This window comes from Chenopodium album, chromosome 6 (assembly GCF_948465745.1).
Source record: "Chenopodium album chromosome 6, dcCheAlbu1.1, whole genome shotgun sequence".
Lineage (NCBI taxonomy): Eukaryota > Viridiplantae > Streptophyta > Magnoliopsida > Caryophyllales > Amaranthaceae > Chenopodium > Chenopodium album.
This window is the reverse complement of record NC_137839.1, coordinates 3,444,092-3,461,885: the sequence shown is the minus strand read 5'-3', so window position 1 is coordinate 3,461,885 and position 17,794 is coordinate 3,444,092. Positions and strand designations below refer to the sequence as shown.

General features: G+C 35.9%; 2 protein-coding genes and 1 long non-coding RNA gene across 8 annotated transcripts; 1 reads left to right on the top strand and 2 right to left on the bottom strand.

The window, feature by feature from the left end:
- Window positions 1-1,241: 1,241 nt before the first annotated feature.
- Window positions 1,242-4,859, bottom strand: LOC145635604 (uncharacterized). Of its 6 annotated transcripts, XR_014113878.1 has the most exons (8): window positions 4,657-4,859; window positions 4,305-4,388; window positions 3,924-3,992; window positions 3,733-3,827; window positions 3,461-3,535; window positions 3,217-3,352; window positions 2,328-2,472; window positions 1,242-1,563 (listed from the first exon to the last, which is right to left on the bottom strand). It is a non-coding gene; the product is annotated as an uncharacterized LOC145635604 (long non-coding RNA). The 6 variants fall into 6 exon arrangements; XR_014113875.1 differs by having other exon boundaries at window positions 4,305-4,859; XR_014113876.1 differs by having other exon boundaries at window positions 3,924-4,444.
- Window positions 4,860-9,097: 4,238 nt separating this feature from the next.
- On the top strand, window positions 9,098-13,248 carry LOC145634298 (E3 ubiquitin-protein ligase At1g63170-like). Its single transcript, XM_081685720.1, has 5 exons — window positions 9,098-9,266; window positions 10,389-11,189; window positions 11,630-11,755; window positions 11,837-12,122; window positions 12,474-13,248. The coding sequence occupies exons 2-5, from the start codon at window positions 10,519-10,521 to the stop codon at window positions 12,666-12,668; spliced, it is 1,278 nt and encodes a 425-aa protein (XP_081541846.1). The 5' UTR covers window positions 9,098-9,266; window positions 10,389-10,518; the 3' UTR covers window positions 12,669-13,248.
- A 2,803-nt stretch (window positions 13,249-16,051) lies between these two features.
- On the bottom strand, window positions 16,052-17,462 carry LOC145634297 (alcohol acyl transferase 1 allele RGb-like). The gene has a single exon (XM_081685719.1). The coding sequence runs from the start codon at window positions 17,460-17,462 to the stop codon at window positions 16,092-16,094; it is 1,371 nt and encodes a 456-aa protein (XP_081541845.1). The 3' UTR covers window positions 16,052-16,091.
- Window positions 17,463-17,794: the final 332 nt, after the last annotated feature.

Sequence of the window (17,794 nt, the reverse complement as noted above, 5' to 3'; positions counted from 1 at the left end):
ACTGGACTGAACTGAATTGAATTGAACTGAACTGAATATTTTATAAGAGAAGGAAATTAGGAGCTGAACTGAACTGAAATGAACTAAACTGAACTAAACTAAACTGAGCTGAACTGAATTGAACTGAACTGAGCTGAACTGAACTGAACTGAACTGAACTGAATTGAACTGAACTGAATTTCAACATAAGAGAACAGGCCCTAATATCCACGCTTTTTGAGAAATTTTAGAGGTTTCGGGGGCCCGGTATCGAAAACCCTTGATATTCTAGGGCATACATCTCAGATTCATATAATTAATATCGTTTGGAACCATATATTATCATTATTTGTTGTCATAAATGTTCGTGGTAGGCTTGAGTTGATGAAATCGGTGCAAGTTCTAAACTGGTAAATTGGCCGTTTAAAGGTAAATTGGATGGTTCCACCCACCCAATTGGACTACTGGAGGGTATTAAGGACCATGGTAAACATATCGGAATTTTTTATTTTCGCGCGAAAAAAAGTCAAAAATTTCCAAAATTGAAGGCAATGTCCACGCTTTTTGAGAAATTTTGGAGGTTTTAGGGCCTGGTGTCACAAAGTTTTGAGATTTTAGGGAATACATTTGGGGGTAATATAATGTCGTTTGGAACCATATATAATCAGTATATGTTGCCATATATGTTCGTGGTAGGCTTGAATTAATGAAATCGGTGCAAATTGTAAACCGATAAATTGGACTTTTAAAAGAAAATTGGACGGTTCCACCCACCCAATTAGACTCCCGAAGGGTATTATGGACCATAATAAACATTTTGGCAATTTTTATTTTTGGGCGAAAGAAGTCAAACAGTCAGAAAATTCCAAAATTGATGGCTAAGATCCACGCTTTTTGAGAAATTTTAGAGGTTTCGAGGCCCGGCGTCAAAAAGCCTTGAAATTTTAGGGGATATATCTCTAGGACGTATAATGTCGTTTGGAACCATTTATGATCATTATATGTTGTCAAAAATGTTCGTGGTAGGCTTGATTTAATGAAATAGATGCAAGTTATCACTAGACGAAAATATAAATTGGCCACCGGTTCAAAACCCCCCTATGCCACCGGTTTTGAACCGCTGGGCATTTGGGGGGTGGCAATAATCGTATAAAAAGCCACCGGTTCAAAACCGGTGGCAAAAACCCTTCCCGCTTTTTTTAAAGAGGTTATTGGCACCGGTTCCTGGTCAAAACCGGTGGCAATAATGGCCAAAAAAAATAAAATAATTTTTTTTTTTTTTTGCATTTTTTTCACTTAAAATGATATATAAACACTTACATATATATTAACTTACATTGTTTTTCATAAAAAAGCTGTAAAATTACAATATTCCTCGAAAAACAAAGTGGCATGAACGACATGAATTTTTAGGCAAATTCTCAACCCGCATTAAGCCCGTTATCAGGTTGTCTAGTACCTTCTTCACTGTGAGCCCTTACAGTAGTATTTGGTGAATTCTTTGCTTGGTTATTTGCCACTTCCTCCAACTTCATCATCCTCATCCCGAAGCAACTGATCTAATTCTGGCCAGACTAATTCTTCCTGAAATTGACAGACTTCAGTATATTTTCACCAAATTACAAGTTCATTATTACGGAAGAAGTAAAATTCCAGACAATACAATCAATCAATCAATCAACTTATAGCGTTTTGAACAAGAACCTACACAAATCAGAGTAAACAAATCATAAATCAGATAAACAAATCAAACCAGTATTTGGAATAAACAATTTACAACAGCCTCGGTAGGGCAGAGCAGAAGTGACAAGTGACAGTAGCTCTAGCACAGCATATAGTGCAGCATCTCAGTCGGCAGGACCAAGTTGCTATGCTGATTTTCAGAAATGTAGCACAGGACAAGTGCCAAGAGTCTCTCAGGCAGGACCAGGCCACATGCACAGGCCACTTCCAGCCAACTTAGAACAAAGGAAAACTCAAAGATTGGTTTTGTACATATGTTCACTAGATCTTCACCAAAAAAATAATAAAGAGGGGGGGGGCTATATGTACTCAGTGAAGTCCCCTTAATAAATTTTGCAAAGAGAGATACCAGTTGTCACAAGTAACATGAGAAAGAAAAGAACTGCACTCAGAATTCACAATATATGCACATGCCTCAGGAATTAAAAATGTATGGTAACTCAGAAACTTATAGTCTGATTTATGTGAGGAGTCCAAGTAACATTCTATGTTCATTTGATGACTAGACACCTGATCAAATTTAGTGTATACTTATATACTCTATAGAACTACTGCTCTGATCAAATTTAGTGTATACATTCTATAGAATCTTTCATGATACTTACGCAGGGTGAGCACCAATAAGAGCTACAACCATCATCGTACAGTTATAAGCAGCTTTTGATTGCAAGTTGTCAAAAGGGGAGATTCACCACCTTTTAATTTCTTAATAGGGGCCCGATTATCAGCATAGATATGTGATGCAACTACCTGAGAGATTTATAAAATGTAAATAATAAGTCATGATATGCAAAATGGAGCTTTTCTAATTGTACATTGAAAATGGGTTTATATAACATAGAATAAAGAAAAAAATCGAAGTCATATATTAAGTGTGCCTCATATTTACATATACACATTCTCTCATGTAAATAGACTAGCAAAGATTTTCTTTGTTTCCACTAAATACATTACATAAAAAATGCAGAGAGCCATGCACAAAGATTATCTTCTGTTTCTATGCAAATGAATAAATGAATGTCTATTATTTCTAGTCATATTAAAAATAGACTACAAAACACTAGTCCTTTGTATCAACACCTGGAAATGTCATTTAAATTCAGCAAACCTACTGCTAGACTCGGTTATAACCAACATACAAAATCTGAGTACTTTACTTCAATTAATGCATTAATATGCAGATATAGCATTTCCCAACTGATCATTCCTACTAATATATTATCCATATATGATAGATCTTGGTTTTTCTAATACAAAGATTCATCAAAGGTTGCATAAATATCATCTATCTCATTAAAATTTTGCACTAAACATATCCTTGCTTAAACAAATACTATGAAAAACTATCATAAGTGATTCAGAAATCCGACAACGTGAGTATTGAGTATGATCACACTGTACAAGGAGACCACCAAACGACAACTATGCTAGCTAAATCCAATATAATCATAATGTTTTGACATATTCAAATTAAAGCAGAAAGGAATGCCTTACCCACTGATGCGAGGGGATCATTGAGCCTTTGACTTTGACGCTATGCTTCCATTTCTTGGCTCTACAACCAGTGTGCTTTTCCCATTCACTTAATGACTACTTCCTTGTCCCACATTTACCACACTTACACACAACCCTAAAAAGAAGAGCACAGGTAATCAAATTAATAGCAGATTGTTTGCAAAATGTAAAAAAAGAATTTAAAAGAGCATAATATATAATTTTTGTAACCTTTAGAACTTACAAGTGAAGTCTTGGGATATATGATGCCTCCATACCATTGCACGCAACAGTTACCTCATCGGATGGCACAGGCTGTCTGTATCATACAATAGTAACTCTTACTAAATTATTTGAGCTCAAAATCGGTTGTATAAATGCCAGAAACAATAATAATAGTAATAATAATAAAAGTATTTGCTGTAAATCTATAATAAATTATCCATAACAATATTAATAATGATGATAACAATGAAAGTAAAGCAACAGTAACAACAAACAGAAGTAAACACGTACTTTGGGTTGACTTCAGGTAGAGCTACAGAGTATGATGGCTCAAATGCAAACTTTGGCTTGCAATCAGGGCAGTAATATTCCGCATCTTCCAAATCCTTAGATAGAAACAGAATGTACAAATAAATCCTCTAAAAACAGTCTTTACAAGCACCAGGTCTTGTCAATAAAACAAAAACAAAGAGTGAACCAACCTTGAGATTTTTGCCACAGATTTCAGCACACTCAACATGCTCCCAAACATCACAGCCATCACAGCAAACCTATGCGAGAAACAATTACTATACACACAAAATATTGACAAATCTCACGAGCAAAAAGCAGTACTTCAAAATTAAATTGTTCGACCAAAATTGAGTTCCTACATACCTATTTCTTAAGAATTAAGTGATTTATAGACAAAACCAAAATTCAACATTGATCACAAATATAAATCAAATCTCAACATAACAAACCTACGTGAATATACATATCAAAGTCAAAATCGATAAGCCCCATATCAAGTTCAATTTTTTCTGTAATTAGGGTCAGATTATCACGAAAATGCAGAAAAATTATCAAGAGACATCCTTTACCTCATCATCATCAAACTCATCACCATACCCAACCTTCACATGGCCACAATACCCGGGTTAAATCCCGTACCCAAGTTCGCTCCACTACACATTAGTAATTTGAAAGCTCAAAAACACAGATCTATATGATTTCAAGAAATCTGACAATGAAATGTTGTCAAAATTCAGTAATTGCGGTGCTGCATGTAATTGAGAAAGGAACAATTTCTATGGAGTAATATATAATTAAAATCGAAAATCAGAAAACCCTTGGTTTCCGAAAACATGAAATTGTAAATTTGAGAAAAATAAAAACTCAAAAATCACGAAATAAAGAAATTAATTAAAGAGAAAAGAAGAAAAAAGCACGAACCTTCAGGGAAAATCATTTCGCGAGGGGGAAACGACGAGAGGTGGGTTTGTATCAGCTCCTTGCGCCACTGCCGCCGTTGCTAGGACCGTCCGACTGACGCACCATGAACATGAACAGAGGGAAGCGGGAGGAATGGACGACGGCACGGTGGAGAGAGGAAAGAGAGAGAGAAGAGGGAGATCTAGTTGAGGAGTGAGGAGAGAGGAGAGAGAACACGAGATGGAGGAAAGAGAGAGAGAATGCGCAAAGTGAAAGAAAATATAGGGGCGATTTTTTTTTTTTTTAATTATATTGCCACCGGTTTGAACCGGTGGCCTTTAAAACATATGCCAACGGTTCGGTTTAAACCGGTGGCAATTAAAAAAAGCCTAATCCCGCCCATTTTTTCCCCACCGGTTTTTAAAAATCGGTGGGCATGGCTCGGTGCCTTTTTATATTTTTCTATTAGTGTATAAACCGGTAAATTGGTCGTTTAATAGCAAATTGGATAGTTCAACTCACCCAATTGGACTCCCAAAGGGTATTGGGGAACGTGATAAAAATTTCAGCAATTTTTATTTCCGGGAAAAAAAAGGTAAAAAAATTCCAAATTTGAAGGCATTACGCTTTTTGAGAAATTTGAGGTTTCGGGGCCCGGTGTCGAAAAGTCTTGAAATTCTTTAGGATACATCTCGGGTTCATGTAGGGTTCGGTTCAAGTCAATAATTTGCGGGTTTTAATAACGTTGGGTCATTTCCAATTCGGGTCATTCTCGAATTCAAGTCAGGTTATGTTCAAGTCAATAATTTGCAGGTTACAATAAGGTCGGGTCATTTCCAAGTCAGGTCATATTCGGGTTCAACTAACTAAATAGATAATTATCATTTTTAACAAGCCAATTATTTCCTTTGATTATAATATATATGGCAATATATTAGGGAACTATAGTCTATAATTTAGGAAGATAATTATCTCCTTTGACCATACAACAAATATATACTATATTTAACTCTTATATTTGAGGATGATGCTCCTTTCTTTTGCTGGCCTAGATCGACTTGTCTCCCTAGACAAAATGCTTTGATCAACAATAATAAGGTGGTCAAAATTTCATTTAAGGTGATTTGGAATCGAGTCAGGAACAATTTGGGTTGAATTTAGGTCGGGTCAATAACAAGTCGTGTTGATTTCGAGTCGGGTTAGTAACAGATCTGGTTGAATTTTTGGGTTGGGTTAGTAATAGGTCTAGTAAAATTCCAGTCGGGTCAATAACAAGTCGGGTTGAATTTGGGTCAGGTCAATAACAAGTCGGGTTGATTTCGGGTCTGGTTTGTAACAAGTTAGGTTAAATTCAGGTCGGGTTAGTAACAAGTCTGGTTAAATTCGAGTTTTGGCGGGTTAAAACGGGTTTGGGTCAATTTTCGGTTCAAGTCGGGTTCGGTTCATGTCAATAATTTACGGGTTACATTTGGGTCGGGTCATCTCTAGGTCAGTTCATGTTCGGGTCCCACGTACTTGGGTCAACTCGGGTTTAGGGTTGGTTTCAGGTCAGGCTAGGTCGGGTTTGGGTTACCATTTTTTCGAGTTCAGATGGGTCGGTTAATAATCGAGTTTGAGTCGATATTTCGGATCGGGTTAACTTTTGACAGCTCTAATAATAGACCAATCAGTAATAGTAGCAGAATTCAGTAATAGCAGGTTGCTAATATTGAATGTCAAATTTATTGATTTGGTAGTCCATTAGGTTTAGGTATTACAACATGGGAGAACTTAATCACAAGGAAGTTCTTAGGGAGATCCCCGTTTACTTTAAAATTAAATGAACGATGTAGTTGACTTATTGTGAAAAAAAATCAATTAAACCATAATTTGATACAACTTCAAACTCTTAAAAGAAATCTCATCACGAGGTTCCATCTTTAATGAAGTGATAATAGTTTTCAAGAAATAGAATGAAATCATCTTATGCTAAACAACTTTAAAATACGTGCAAAAGTCCATTGTAGAACATAAGGATTTTTTAAACTCAAGAAATATTGGAGAAAACGGCTTAGCCTTCTGTATTCTATTAATCACAAATATATACTCAATACAATAGAATACCTAACTTGCCTAAAACTCCTAACAAGATAAACTTGCCAAATATACAATATTAACATAAATATAACAAACCAAACTCTAATACTCCCCCTCAAGTTGGAGCATGTAAATCACGAATGCCCAACTTGCGTAAGAGAAAATCAAACTGCTGACGTCCAAGAGCCTTGGTGAGAATATCTGCTAACTGATGACCTGTCAGAACATATGAGGTGGAAATATTACCGTTTATCAACTCATCACGAACAAAATGACAGTCTACCTCAATATGCTTCGTACGTTCATGAAACACCGGATTCTTAGCAATATGCAAAGCCGACTGATTATCACAAAACAACTGCATAGGCTTTGAATGTTTAACACCAAGAATAAGCAACAACATTTTCAACCATTTCAACTCACGAGAAGTGAGGGACATAAACCTGTATTCGGCTTCAGATGAGGATGTGGCTACAGTGGGCTGTTTCTTAGTCTTCCAGGAAATAGGGGAACGACCTAAGAAAACAAAATAACCTGACAAGGAACGCCGACTCAATGGGCATGCCGCCCAATCACTATCACAAAACGCCGTCAAGCGTAAATCTGTCGTAGGTCGTAACAAAATACCTTGTCCCGGGCTACCCTTAAGATAGCGCAAGACACGAATGGCCGCATCCCAATGAGAAACCTGTGGAATACTCAAAAACTGTGCCAAAACACGCACTGAGTAACTCAACTCCGGTCGAGTGACCGACAAGTAAACCAAACGACCAACCAAACGACGATACTGTTCCGGATGAGCGAACGGCTCACCGGAAGCATGTGCAAGACGATGATTCTGCTCCATCGGAGTATCAATGGGTTTACAACCCAACATACCTGCCTCGGTCAAGATGTCAAGAGCATACTTTCGTTGTGAAAGAAAGATACCCGCAAGGCTCCGAGCAACCTCAATGCCCAAGAAATACTTAAGCAAACCCAAATCCTTCATATAGAAGCATTTGCTCAAATAGGCTTTAAAACGAACAATGACATCATGAGAGGAGCCTGCAATGATCAAGTCATCGACATACAGAAGAACATGCAAAGAGACACTGCCCTCTACATAGCCAAATAGAAAGTAATCAGCATATGAGTTTTTAAACCCAAAACCTCGCAGAGCACTAGACAGTTTTGCAAACCACTGTCTCGGGGCTTGTTTCAAGCCGTATAAAGATTTCTCCAACCTGCAAACTTTGCCAGGTGTCGAAGTACCGTACCCTGGAGGTAATTGCATAAATAGAATTTGAAGCCTTAATTTCAGAAAATAATTGCGGAAAAATTAAATCAAAGATGAACAAACCAGGATCGTAAAAAAAATCTCCAAAATCAGAGAGGCTCTTATACCATGTTAAACTCAAGAAATATTGGAGAAAACGGCTTAGCCTTTTGTATTCTATTAATCACAAATATATACTCAATACAATAGAATACCTAACTTGCCTAAAACTCCTAACAAGATAAACTTGCCAAATATACAATATTAACATAAATATAACAAACCAAACTCTAATAGGATTCCAATAGGTGAGGGATATAGTGAGAGTGAGAGGGCTTAATTATTTAGTTTTGTAGTATGATTAAAACTTCAACATTGATACTTGCACTAATAAACACAAGTGCAATTTGAAACCAAATATTTCGACCATGACCTTTCCATTAATTTGGACTTGAATTATCCACTTTTAAATGTTTGTGATCAAGGTAAAATAAAAAATAACACAATCTTGACCTGATTATCCTAGAGGTGATAAGTAAAAATGTTTAGTGCATGCATATATTTTAATGTTATTTATAAATTACCACTGAAAGTCGTGTATAATCGACACATCTATTCCTACTCGTAATTACAGCTAGTTGCTTTCAGCAGATCTTATCAAGAACGGGAGAATGATACATACTCCGTAGTTAATACTCCTAATGAAAGCTACAAGTGATACATTTGGAATTATTACAAAGATAACTAAGAGGAACATCCATAATACAATGAAAAGAAAGAGAAAAGATCAATTAATGGAAGTTTAGCCTTCAAGGCAAAGATTTCTCTAACATTATAAAAAGAAAAAAAGACTTTTTATCAATTATCAGTATTATATTTTGAAATATCCGACACACAATATATGCTTCGTATTAAATTAACTTTCTTTGAATATGTAAATCAATTTATTAAAAGATTAATATAGGGTTACAATTATGGGCCGACAAAAAGGTGTTATTAAATTATTACAAGTATAATTTAATATATTCAATTAATATTTAATTAATCTCTCCCTCAAAAAAATTAAAAAAAGAAAAACAAATAAAGAGTCTTTTAAAGAAATTAAAAAAAAAATAAAAAAAAATAAAAATACACTGGTTGATATTTGACGCTTTCTCTCTCCTCCATCTCTCTTTCTCTCTCCTCAAATCTCTCTCTTTCTGTGTCCGAAAGTTGGTGGAAGGAAGAACAGACAAAACGAAGAAATTTTGCGCACCAAACATCCGATTTTTTCAACCAGATTTTTATTGAAATAATTGTAAGTTTTTTTTTTCTTATTCAATATATCTAAATTTATGGCAAATTTTTAATCCAATTCAATGATTTTTAGCATATTTTGTTAATTTTCAGCTGAAATTGGTGTTATTTTAATCGAATATTGTCAATTTCTTGGTTAATTTGATAATGTTGATGCAAATTTGAAGATATGAGCTGTTTGAGCTCTGTTTTATTGAGATTAATTAGGGTTTTTGGTGTATTGAATGTGAGCTGCGGAAATCTGTTCTAAATTATTTTTGTTGTTATTGAAATTGCTAAATTAGTTTTCTTTGGCTTAGCTATAATATTAAAATTGAGCTGAAAATTTGATTTGAGCTAAAATTTTGAATTGAGCTGGTATTTTATGGATTATTAATTTCCTTTTATATTTGTTAATTTATTGTAATTATTGCTTAGTAATTTTGGTTTAGGTTAATTTTGGTTGGAATTTATGGTATATGATTAGTTTTTGTGAAGAAGAAATGTTGGTTGCTTCATCATTCCAATAACATATCACATGAAGAATGGCTTATTCTTTACCTCATTGTGTGGAGGAAGTAACCATTTTTCTTACATTTGGGTGACCTTGTTTTATAGTCATGGATTGAATATGTGCTTTTTGTTGCCCCTTGAAAATGCACGATGAGAATTATGGGGTTAGTTTTCTTGCTCGGGTGGATTCTTGGGTTAACTTTCTGTTATACAAGTATATGTTCAAATTTATGTTGAAAATTTTCGGTATAGTTTGCTCTCGTTGTCATCTTTTTCTCCTGGTATAAGCATATAATGATGTATGTCTCGTGCTGAAAATTCAAATACAAAGTAAAATTTACCCTCTGCCAAGCATTTTGCAAGATTGTGGTGTGTTTAGTGTTTCTTGGTATCTGTTATACTTGACTATTGAATGCCGAATTTTAAACAGATAACTTAAATGATTTAAATCTGTGGACAGTGGATTGTTTCTGCTTCTCAATATTTTTAATTTTTTTTTTTATACTGTAATTTTTTTTTTCTATCTTTATGTGATATGATGTAGGTTTTTCTCCTCTTGATTTCCTTTGTATATCCTCACAATATAAAGGTCTTCAACTGAAAGTTTTATGGCTTGGATGTGGTTTTGCAGCTTCAGATTGAACGACATATTTCTACAGAGTTATACTGAATTTTAGTTGGCAAAATGAGATTTTGAAGTGTTGTTCATTCTGGTGAATCGCCGTTCTATACTTAATATCTTTTAGTCAATATTGAAGACTATGGCTGTATCATCTCAGGAGCCAATGCAAGAGAGTCAGGCTGACCATTTTCCATTGCTTATGGAGGGGCATACAAACCATCGGAATGATGTGCACGTAATTGATATAGAAAGAGGTGGTGAAGCCTCCTCTTCAAATATATCTAATATAGAGTTTTCTCATGCTGGCAATTCTAACAATGATCATAGGGAAACAAGTGGCATGCAAGCACCTCCATCAACATCACCTCCACCTACTCACACGATTACTAGGAGCTCCTCTTTTGTTAGGAGAAATGAGGGAATTGGCCGGCGGAATTGGAGTCCTTTCAATTCCGGCTTTTGGATATCCATTGAGCTAGTATTCACATTGAGTCAGATTATAGCATCCATGACTGTCTTGTATTTGTCACGACATGAACATCCTCAAGCCCCATTGTTTGCTTGGGTTGTTGGGTACACAGGTGGATGTTTTGCAAGCCTCCCTGTACTCTATTGGCGTTTCCTTCACCGTAACCAGGGGGCTGAGCGGGGTACACTTCAAGCAAGCCAGACATCTCCTCGCACAAACTCATCATCAGGCCCAAATTCTTATGTAACTATTTCCTTAAGTCAGCCATCAGAACAAGAAGATCATCAGAATGCACCTAGAACTACTTATGAAAGTCAAACAATGGGAATTGCAACTACAAGGTACCAACTTATTCACGACGAACCTTTTATTTAAAGTTGTTAAATTGCCCATCAAGATGATAGAGCAAGCATTTGCTTGTATCTATTAAAGGCTTATATCAGGAATGTGCAATGTATGAAAGAAGTACATGATGTGGAGAGGCTTTCCACATTAATTATTGTATATTTCTTACCTGGCTTTTTCATTATGTTCTTGCTCACTTCTCTTTGCACTTTCAAAACATCAGTAAATCTTAGAACTTGTATTTATGAGTAGGCCTCATCATCTAACTGTGACTTGTTGTAGCCTATTAGTTTTATTATTTTCCTCTGCATTAGTTCTACCAGAAAAACATCATCTGCGTTTTTTTTTTCATCCTCTGTTCATTTTATTACTTGTATCTATTATGTAGATGTTGAACTGTGCTGAAGTATTTTTGTATCTCTTATTCTTTTTGCAGGATTGGTTTGATAATGGACCACTTCAAAATGGCATTGGATTGCTTCTTTGCTATTTGGTTTGTTGTGGGTAATGTTTGGATATTTGGAGGACATGCATCTGCAGCCGAGGCTCCTAATTTGTATAGGTATGTTCATTGGTCCTTGGCATGAAGTTTCAAGTTCCTTTTTGCTCATACAGCATCTAACTGTCTTCTGGATTCTTTCAGGTTATGCATTGTTTATCTTACATTGAGCTGCATCGGATATGCCATGCCTTTTATTTTGTGTGCAATGATATGCTGCTGCTTACCTTGCATAATATCAGTCCTTGGGATCCGTGAGGATCTAAACCAAGTTCGAGGAGCTAGTGAAGAATGCATAAATGCTCTACCAACCTACAGATTCAAAACAAAGAAAGATGAAGGTGGTACTACAGAGGAAACTGACTATAACGAAGGGGGAATTGTTGCTGTAGGAACAGAGAAGGAGCGCATCATCTCTGGGGAAGATGCGGTAGGTCACAGGACCTTTATCTTTTGATTTATGTTTTGTTCAAGAGCATGTGATTTTAATGGAATGCTGAAGTTGATTGCAGCTATATCTTGCCCTGTTGATTGTTCCTTCCAATTGTTGTTCAGGTTTATCAATATAGTGATCTGTAGATTTGCAATTTTGATGCAGAGTTTCCAAAATTAGTTATGCCCATGTTCTCTAATATCTACCTGACCCGGACTTACTGTGGACTGACTGAATTGTATGAAATTAAACTAAGTGTGGGGGACTGGGGGGGCTACATCCCCCTGTGCACAATGCCCTTCATTGTTCTATAACATAAATCTGATCTTTATGTTTCCATCATCACAGGTATGTTGTATTTGCTTGGCGAGTTATTTGGATAATGATGAGCTGAGGGAGCTACCCTGTACTCATTTTTTCCACGCAGAGTGCGTAGATAAATGGCTAAAAATCAATGCTACTTGTCCGCTCTGCAAATATGAGATCGTTGAAAAAGATGAGACACCACCAACACCAACAAACACCGCCTCTCCACAATCATGATACATTCGAAGTCTTATCATCTGTAGATTCCCCAGAATTGGATCAGGTTAGTGAAACCAAAGTTTTTTGTCCTTTGGTTTCAAGTTTCATGGTGGAACTTTGTCAGTAACTCTTCTCTCCTGAAAATACAAGTTAAAGTTGCCTTCCAAACCACCGATCCTCTTGATTTTATTTTCTACCTTTTTTTTTCTTTTAAATTGTGCTTTAGATTGCACAGGAATGTACAGTTGTAATCATCCAAGATTCTGTAAGATGCTTGTACAGATGATAAATCATTACCTAAATAGGCCATAAAATTGAAGGTGACGACGATTTGTCGACCGACCACCATCCTAACCTGTAATCTGTAAGGATGAAAAGAACATTGCTTAATACGAACGAACTACGAAGTATACTATAGTTTCACTACGGAGTATGTTGTAGCAAAAGGGCGAAACCAAGTTTTAGTTAGTTGTTACCCAATAGCAATATAGCAACTTCTATTTATTGGACTGGCAATTCTGGTGCATTTTTTTTTTCACCGAACTACTGTACTATTTTGTTGTGAAATGAAGTTAGGAGCTTGTAACAAAATTTTGTTTTAGTTCGGTGTTATAGTGTTATTACTGTTTAACCTTTCTTATTATTGACGGAATGTTAAATATTTCTACTTTTTTGCTTACATAATGTTTAATCTTTCTACTTTAAGCTACATATATATCATTTGTCATTTAATATATACCTCTACAATAGGTGTTGCTAATTTGCCACTAGACCTACCCTATTAACATAAGCTGTATCATTTTGCTAGGAGAGTGACGGGGCCATGCAATGATGATAAATAAGGTATAACCGTATAATGATGCAAATAAAATTCAATCTAAATTTAGGAAATAAACTACTTGGGTTTTGCACAAAAGTCTTATGTTAAATTTCAATAATGCTTGTTTCACCAAATTGTCAAGTTTGAATTTGAAAATCAAAGTCTAAAGACTAAAGCACAATATATAAAAATGCTTAAAGAAAGCATCAATTACTCCTCTTTTCCTCAATTATGGGGCATGGACTAATCACACTAATGGGATTCAACATTTTAACACCACAACTACTAAAGTTGGGAGGTGGGACTGCTAATGAATTTCCACTGTATAGTAAAATTTGTAACAATGCTACTGTGTCCTTTTATTTTATTTATTTATATTTTTAAACACACCTGAGAAAAGACAAATTTATTAGCACGACTTTTATTTGAAAATAAAGACTGTATTATCATGGTATTGATTTATATTGTTGGGTCAATTCCATGTATGGTTTAATTGTTGAATAGTGGTGGAACTTGTATGTTTAACTTTAAATTAGACTGTACTCTTGTGTTCGGAACTAATTGTCATGTTAAACGTGTAATTTGAACTACAATTCTGTTGGTAGTACATCAAACATCATTGATTTTATAACAGTACCAAGAAATATGGTTTTCAAGGACTTATTGCACACTTATTCTGTTCCGTGAGATAATCACACTGAAATTCTGAATAATAACAAAGTGCACATTTGCTGCAGTTAAGATTTTTTTTTTAGGTTTCTTAGGACCAGAAAATAAGAGAATCTGTGCAGAAAAACAATCATCTGTTTCAAATTTTCAATATTTTTCAATTTGGATTAACTAGTATAATCCTGTAACAAGTTCAACAGTTGTTTGACACCAAACTACCGCGATTAACTAGAAAGTGTAGGATTAGCTTATAACTCAAAATTTTGCAGAGAAACTGTTAACTGTGTACTCTGCATAATCTAACATTCTCTAGGAGCCTAAAATGAACAATAAGCCTGAAAAACTATGCAGCTGGTGCGTAATCATATCCATCATCATCGTCATCATCTCCTTCTAATCGTGTTTTTGGTGCATAATATTCACAGCCCTTGGAATGTTTGTCTTCTATACAAGCTTCAAATGCATATATGTTTGCGTTTTTCAAATCAACAATTCTTGAATTGATTGACATTTTAAGTAAAAAACGGGGAACAAGGGAGAAAATGTTATTGATACTGATGGTAATGGACTTGTTTTGTGTTTAAAACTAGAATTGGATGTAAGTTGGTATTTGAGAGGTGACTATATGAGAGATGCTTATATAGATAATGGATTTGTAAAGGGAACAAATGATAGCATGTTGGGAATAACTATGCAGCATTCATGGAGGATGGACACAGGCAGGCGCCACACGCCAAATGCCACTTGACACAAACATGCATATCATTGTTCTTACTCTAACACACTTAGGGAGATATTCTGGTGAATCAGTACACCATGCCAATAATAGTATTATCCTCTGAAAATCCTTTAGATTTGTGAGGCAAAGTTCAATTCACGTGTTTCAAAACAGTGTATTTGTCTAACAAACCAGACGAGAAAGTAAAAGCATGATAAACTTTTCGCCTTTTGTTAGTTGCCTAACTGTCATGCAATTAGTTTGAATCTTGGAAAAGGGAAGTATGAAGGGATTGTCTGTTTTTAACTTCAATCCAATTGGATATGTAAAACATACAAATTTTATTTTCTGATTATCTTAATCAATTACACTGCTACAAGAGGCTTAATTCTCAATTTTATTTAAATCTAAGAGTTAAGTCTTAAGACACTTGCACTATCAGTTATTCCCTTTACTTTCTATTAGAATGTTGGAAATCAGAATTGTCCTTACATATGCAGAGGCACAAGACTACATGTGGATATTGCAAGTGATGCTCACTTGGAATGTGCATTTGCCAAATTCTCGGCCTATGTGGAATTGTGCAGTCTAGCCATATAAGTGCTCAGGAGACAGCTCAGCAACACGTCGATTTGGATTCAGGCATGCCATAAGTGACCTTTGGCATGGATCAAAAGTTATTCCTGATGCAACAGAGATAATATAGGGTCATTATATCGAAAAGTAGAAAAGATAATAAGGAATTATTCCCCTGTGGTGAAGCTGCTTTTGAAGAAGCATCTTGGTCTTAGATTGTTTGGGAAATTGGAGTATTGCCATATCTTTGTTACAATATAATGCTATCTAAAAATTCTGTGATTAATACAGTGATGTATTCATATAAACTTGTACATAATATTACCTAATTGCATTGTATAGACTAGGATGAATCTAACTTGCACTGCATGAAAAAGGACTAATTCTGAACTACTTATCCTTCTGAAACCACTTAACATATTTTTACACTAAGTCTATTATTTCTCCGAGTATGAGAGCTTCCAATAAAAAAAAACCCTGAATAAAATGAATTATAGGAAAAACAGTTATACTGAAATAACAACTTTTACCTTTACGTTTTGGTAGGAGGCAACTTATACATTTTCTTAAGACAATGCAAGGTCAAGCAAACAAACTACAAGTATTCTATATGGCTAATACAGTAGAGTTTATATAGTGGTACTTCATCGATCTCAATCTAGGCTTTGTCAATGAGGCAGAAAAGCTCTTCGAACCTCTTACAGGCGGTCTCTGGCAAGCAAAGGCAAACTAGCATGCCATCAGCATTAATTCCACCTTCAGGAAGAAACACACAAACTTGAGGAGTTGGTGTCAAGTCAATAGGTCCAGCATAAGCAGGTCTTCCCCATCCAAAATCAGCTGATTCATAGAGTAGAAACCTTGTCCATTGTGTTATTGTCAGTTTGCCCCCAAACTCAAGCGTCTTAGGCCTTCTAACCTCGACATAGTCCACTGTGGACCTCACATAGTCATCATTAACACTAAGTCTTGCTCTGTGAACCAAGTCAGCTGTCCAAGGGAGTGGGTGATCGATAAGCTCATCAACTTTGCTCGTGGCACAAGCAATGCACACTGCATTTCCATAGAATCCATCCTTCAATGGCGGGTTCTTGAGCATGTGGCGGGTGTTGACTGTGAAAGTGAGGCGTAGCTCATAGTCTAATGGCTTCACATCCAGAGCTTTCACCCAAGACCTCCACACATGAGCAGCCATAGCATCAAATGCAGTGTAATTAGTATCTTTATTGGTTTCTTGGGCCAAAGACTTGACTTGTTCTTGGAATTCTTTGGTGACTTTATAACATTTTTGTACCGGCTTCACTTCCCACAATGACCTTGTCAGGCTTGATTCATCCACAACACTCATGAACTCAATGTGTGGATAGTTTATGAGTGGTGGATCTCGAGGAAGGAAATATTCCCGGTCCCAGCATGGTTTAGGAGAAGCGACTAAAGTTCCTACTCTAGCCGTAGTAGCCCAAGCATTGAAGAATTGCATAGCACCTATGCCATCACAAAGGCAGTGGCACATTCTCAAACCAAGGCTAAAGCCTCCATCGCGAAAATAAGTCACTTGAGCTATTAACAGAGGCATGTCAACAACTTTGTATGGCTCTTCATTAGGAAATCTATATATCAATGGTGACCAAGAAGGATTTGGGGTTGACAAGTCCCCTAGGTCAGCTAAGGCTATTGATGAGTGAGCTTCAACTATAAGAGCACCTTGATTAGGCCCGAAAAATATCTCTAATTTCCCATTGCTGGTCTCCCTAATCCTCCCTGAGAAGGGATAGTAGGGGACTAAAACAAGAGCCAGAGCATCGCGTAGTTTTTCTACCACATTCTTGCTCATGGATGGAGTCGAGTGGTAAAAATACACAGTAGGGGTAAAAACCCGGCAACCAATTATGTCATCCAAGTTGGAGAGATAGAGAGTGTCTCCATGGTTGACAGGGATTGGGCCTGCAGGAAGCACTGCCTCCTTGTGCTTGACAGTTACAGGGATGGAAAGGTGAGGAAAATGTATATCTTCCATTAAGGAAGCCATGAAAATTCAATGAATTAATACTATTATTATGAGCTTGTTTTTATAGAAATATACAATTGGAAAAAATTTCTGTTGTACATGCAAAGCTGCTTAGAGAAATAATCTCTGTTTACAAAGAGCGGCGGGTTGCAGACCACACCACCTTGTCATGAGTTAAAATAAAGATGCTGGAAAATGCATGAACAGAAGTGGTTAGACTGTGGAAAAAATTATTCCTCATAATAGTTCTATTTTCTTGAAGTATTGCAATAGACTTCGCGCTTAAAATAACAAGATCTTGACTGAATATTTGTTGTTAACTGTATAAATATTTTGAAAAAAAAGGCATGCAA

What these genes read in the sequence shown, in the direction of transcription:
- LOC145634297 (XM_081685719.1), bottom strand. Translation starts at nt 17,462, where the DNA reads ATGGCTTCCTTAATGGAAGATATACATTTTCCTCACCTTTCCATCCCT.
- LOC145634298 (XM_081685720.1), top strand. Translation starts at nt 10,519, where the DNA reads ATGGCTGTATCATCTCAGGAGCCAATGCAAGAGAGTCAGGCTGACCAT. An exon ending in GAGGCTCCTAATTTGTATAG is followed by an intron (nt 11,756 to 11,836) that starts GTATGTTCATTG and finishes GGATTCTTTCAG; the next exon opens with GTTATGCATTGTTTATCTTA. An exon ending in TCATCTCTGGGGAAGATGCG is followed by an intron (nt 12,123 to 12,473) that starts GTAGGTCACAGG and finishes CCATCATCACAG; the next exon opens with GTATGTTGTATTTGCTTGGC.